The sequence below is a fragment of the Micropterus dolomieu genome, unplaced genomic scaffold, assembly GCF_021292245.1.
Source record: "Micropterus dolomieu isolate WLL.071019.BEF.003 ecotype Adirondacks unplaced genomic scaffold, ASM2129224v1 contig_4762, whole genome shotgun sequence".
Taxonomy (NCBI): domain Eukaryota; kingdom Metazoa; phylum Chordata; class Actinopteri; order Centrarchiformes; family Centrarchidae; genus Micropterus; species Micropterus dolomieu.
The window spans coordinates 1-3,665 of NW_025733752.1; the positions used below are offsets into that span (position 1 = coordinate 1).

Genomic DNA, 3,665 nt, shown 5'->3' on the forward strand with positions numbered 1-3,665 from the left:
GCATATTTTTTGCCGGCCAAATCACATATACATTAATTTCAGTACATTTAATTGATATGGTATTTTTAATGAATAAGTGTACATAGAAGTCAAAACAGAGCAACAAATAGTAAGACATGGAAGAGGTGGAACTAGCGCTCATAACAGTACATTTGAAGGTTTTGTAAAACTATCAGAACTTAAACCTCATAGTCATCCGACGACTCACTCTCTACCGCAATTACTTTTTGCATGGTCCAGGAATTCTGGCCTCCTACTCCTAACAGAGTTTTGGTGCCACAGCATCACAGCTTTGCTTGGATCATACTCCCTGATCTCTGGAGAGGACAGCTGGACCATAAGGAGATCTGACAATGTATCAGACTTCAGGTTAGAGCGCCAATCGGTTTTCACCTGTTTCATGGTACTAAAACCTCTTTCACATTCTGCTGTGGAGGCAGGGAAGGACAGGACAAGGTCAACCAATGCCAGCAAATCAGGGCAGGAATGCTGATGGATCCTGTTGACATGGAACCAAGATATCTTCTCCAGGGACTGAGGCTCTTGGTATATCAGCACCTTCAGGACTGTCCACTGGTCAGGGATTCTTTCAACATGAATGCCAGAGGCCTCAAGGACGGGCTTGAAGTGGTCCACCAAGGTTTCCAGTTCAGAGTCACCAAAATCTAGAATAATGTTATACAACATTACAACAAGCATCATGCAGTTTTACTTCTCAAACTATAAGAATATGATCATGAACCTAAACCTAACCTGACTGCCCTGTAATACAAAACATAAAGTAACCTGCTACTGCATCTCCTGACTCTGGCCAGTTGGTGAAGCTGACCAGCTTGGTTGCACACAGGACCCCTACACTGGCATCCTGGAACCTGTCAGTCATACTCTTCACTAAACTGTCAAGCATTTTGTCCTGTGAGACGACGTGGGTCTTTATGTCACCTCTGGTCAGTGAAATTCCCTCATAGCTGTTGCCCATTGTGGCATTCATCATGGGCCCTTTTCTGATGATAAAAGAAACTCTTTCACATTCTCCCTCTCTTATTGATGTAATAATTTCTCTTAATTCTCTTTAAGTATTTCTTATTGCAGCTTTAATTCACATACTTGGATTTGTACTTCTTAAGTACGGCCTGTGTTGAGCACAATGAGCTGTGGGCTTCTGCTATGGTGATTGTGGACCTCTGCAGACAGGCAGACAGGTTGCTCAGGTGGGTTAGTGTGTCATGCAGGAAGCCACAGAAGCGGACAACAACAGCCTCCCTCACAGTACTGTAGTATTTCCTGGCCTTGGCTTGCTGGACAACTCTGACATTTTGGGCATCAGCAGATTGAATCTAAAATGCATAAAGAACAAAGACATACAAATAGACAATTACTTGCTGTTAAAAAAGAATAATGACATGTTTTATTAGTGTTTCATTGACTAATTGTTATATTACTTTAGTTATTTACTTGACAATTCACATTACATATTGATGATGATGTTTGGAGTACATAATATACTGTAGAAATCTAGACCAATACCTGTTCCAGGTGCTGGACAAGCCCCTGGTAACCTCGCAGAAAGTGATCAAGGGCACGCAATAGGTGTCCTACCCATCGAGTCCCACTAATTCTGGTGGGCACCAGTGGTGTGTGCCCAAGAGCCTGGAAGCTGTTTACGAGGTTTGCCCTGTTCAGCGAACTGGTGTGGTAGAATGTGTAGAGCCCACTGAGGAGGTCTTCTATTTTCTGAAACATCACGTTGGAACAGATGGCATCAGAAAAGGCCAGTTCAAGGCGGTGTGCCATACAGTGGATACCGATGATGTAGGCCCTGTCCCCCTTCAGCCGGCTGACCACACCACTCTTGGCTCCAGTCATAACAGCAGCTCCATCAGTTCCCAGAGCGACCAACTTGCTCTCCCACTCATCACACACTCCCTCCATGATGTCACTGATGGCTTTACTTATATGTGCGGCATCTGCCTTCTCCACTGCATTAATTCCAACAAACTTAGACTCGATCTTGCCCTTGTGACAGAATCTGACATACACTAACTCCTCCTCTTTCACAGGGCTGTCTGTGGAGCCATCAGACATGATGGAGAGAAATTTTGTGTTTTTTAGATTTCCTCTGATGTTGTTTCTCTCCACCTCTGCAATATAATGCATAAACTCTTTGGCCTGCTTCTCATTTCTGTATGTTGACCCCACAGAAAGTACTTTTTGTTCATCCAAACTGCAAAAATCAAGCATCCAAATTAATTCAATAACAATTACAATCATGTTAAAGAATTTTTCACAGTATGAATGCTAGCCCATAGCTTAAGGTGACCATATTTTGATTACCAAAAACCAGGACACTCGGCCCTGCAAAACAGATAGCTACTCAAATGATACTCAAAGTTTACTCAAATTTCAATTGTTCTTTAATTTCAATACATTTAAAATAGGCTATGCCTCCTCTGTAGACACAGATTCAGATAGGCTTCTCAGAGGTTACTCAACATGTTTTATTATGACAGGTTTTAAAAATAATGAATGAAATGATGACAGAAATAATGTCTCTTCTGTATTAGAAAAATAAATATATAAATAATAAATAACTAAAAGAAATACCTCCAAATTGAACAAAAATAGCTCTCACAAACTTACAAAAATGGACTAACAAAATATATTTATATCTTTAGTTTTCTTCCTCTTTATCCTGTTTTTCTTCCTCATCCTCCATTTTTGCCCATATATTTTGCTGTAGAGCTGATCTTTCCCAGCAGTTTTTTGAAAATTTATTCATTTATAAAAAAAAAAAAAAAAACAGCCAGGGTGGCCAGGACAGGACGTGAAAACAGGACATGTCCTGGGAAACCAGGACTGATGGTCACCCTACCATAGCTTCATATAAAATGTTAGTCTAGCAAACATTACAGGAGGAAAAACAGTTTCACTTACTCGCACATCCACTCGAAGTCAGAAAGTGGCCTGGCCTTCTTGCCAATGGCATGTACAGTCCTAAACAGTAGCTTCATCTTCTTGCTGGTCTGCTCTAACATTGCCATTAGCGCTGTCACAGAAGTTTTCGAGAGTAGAGGCTCAGATTGAGCCAGAGACACAGACACGCAGGCAATGTGACACTTACTGTGTTCATGGTCACGAATGTTCTCAAGTTTCATCGTTTTATTTCCGATGACAAATGAGTTGTTTCTGTTTTTATCTTTAGCATACTGGCGACACACAGAACAACTCATCACGACCGCGTCAGAATCATATTGTAGCCAGCCTCTTGAAACTCCGTTCTCTCCAAACCTCCATTTCTCACAAAACTTTCTTTTTTTATGTAATTCGTCCCCCTTTTCGTCTGTGGGTTTTCGTTTTAAAGGTTTGCTCACTCCTGGTAAATGTCGCCACATAACAGCTAATAAGCGGCAGCTAGCTGCAGATCAGTGACTTTGCAGTTCGTACCGCGCTTTCTCCTTTCCACAATCACTCGCGTGGCCGACGTTGCTATGCAACCATGAACAGAGGCGCGCTTGGAAAAACGGGCAGCCGGGCGCGTCTCAGTGTAAGAGTGTAAGTGAATGTCGCGATATTACTGATCATGGAAAGATTTTGCAGCGGTGCTGATGAATACATTGTAGGGAAAACACTGATTATTACATTACTATTTTGGTATGAACATTCAC

At 41.7% G+C, this 3,665-nt stretch overlaps 1 protein-coding gene across 1 annotated transcript; it reads right to left on the reverse strand.

Annotated features, from left to right (window-relative positions):
* Positions 1 to 257: 257 nt before the first annotated feature.
* On the reverse strand, positions 258 to 3,617 carry LOC123964698 (zinc finger protein 862-like; the record flags this gene model as incomplete). Its single annotated transcript, XM_046041522.1, has 5 exons — positions 2,935 to 3,617; positions 1,528 to 2,224; positions 1,108 to 1,337; positions 787 to 1,004; positions 258 to 665 (listed from the first exon to the last, which is right to left on the reverse strand). Coding segments are annotated over exons 1-5 (2,011 nt in total), but the record flags the coding sequence as incomplete, so codon positions are not given.
* Between the last annotated feature and the right edge of the window lie 48 nt (positions 3,618 to 3,665).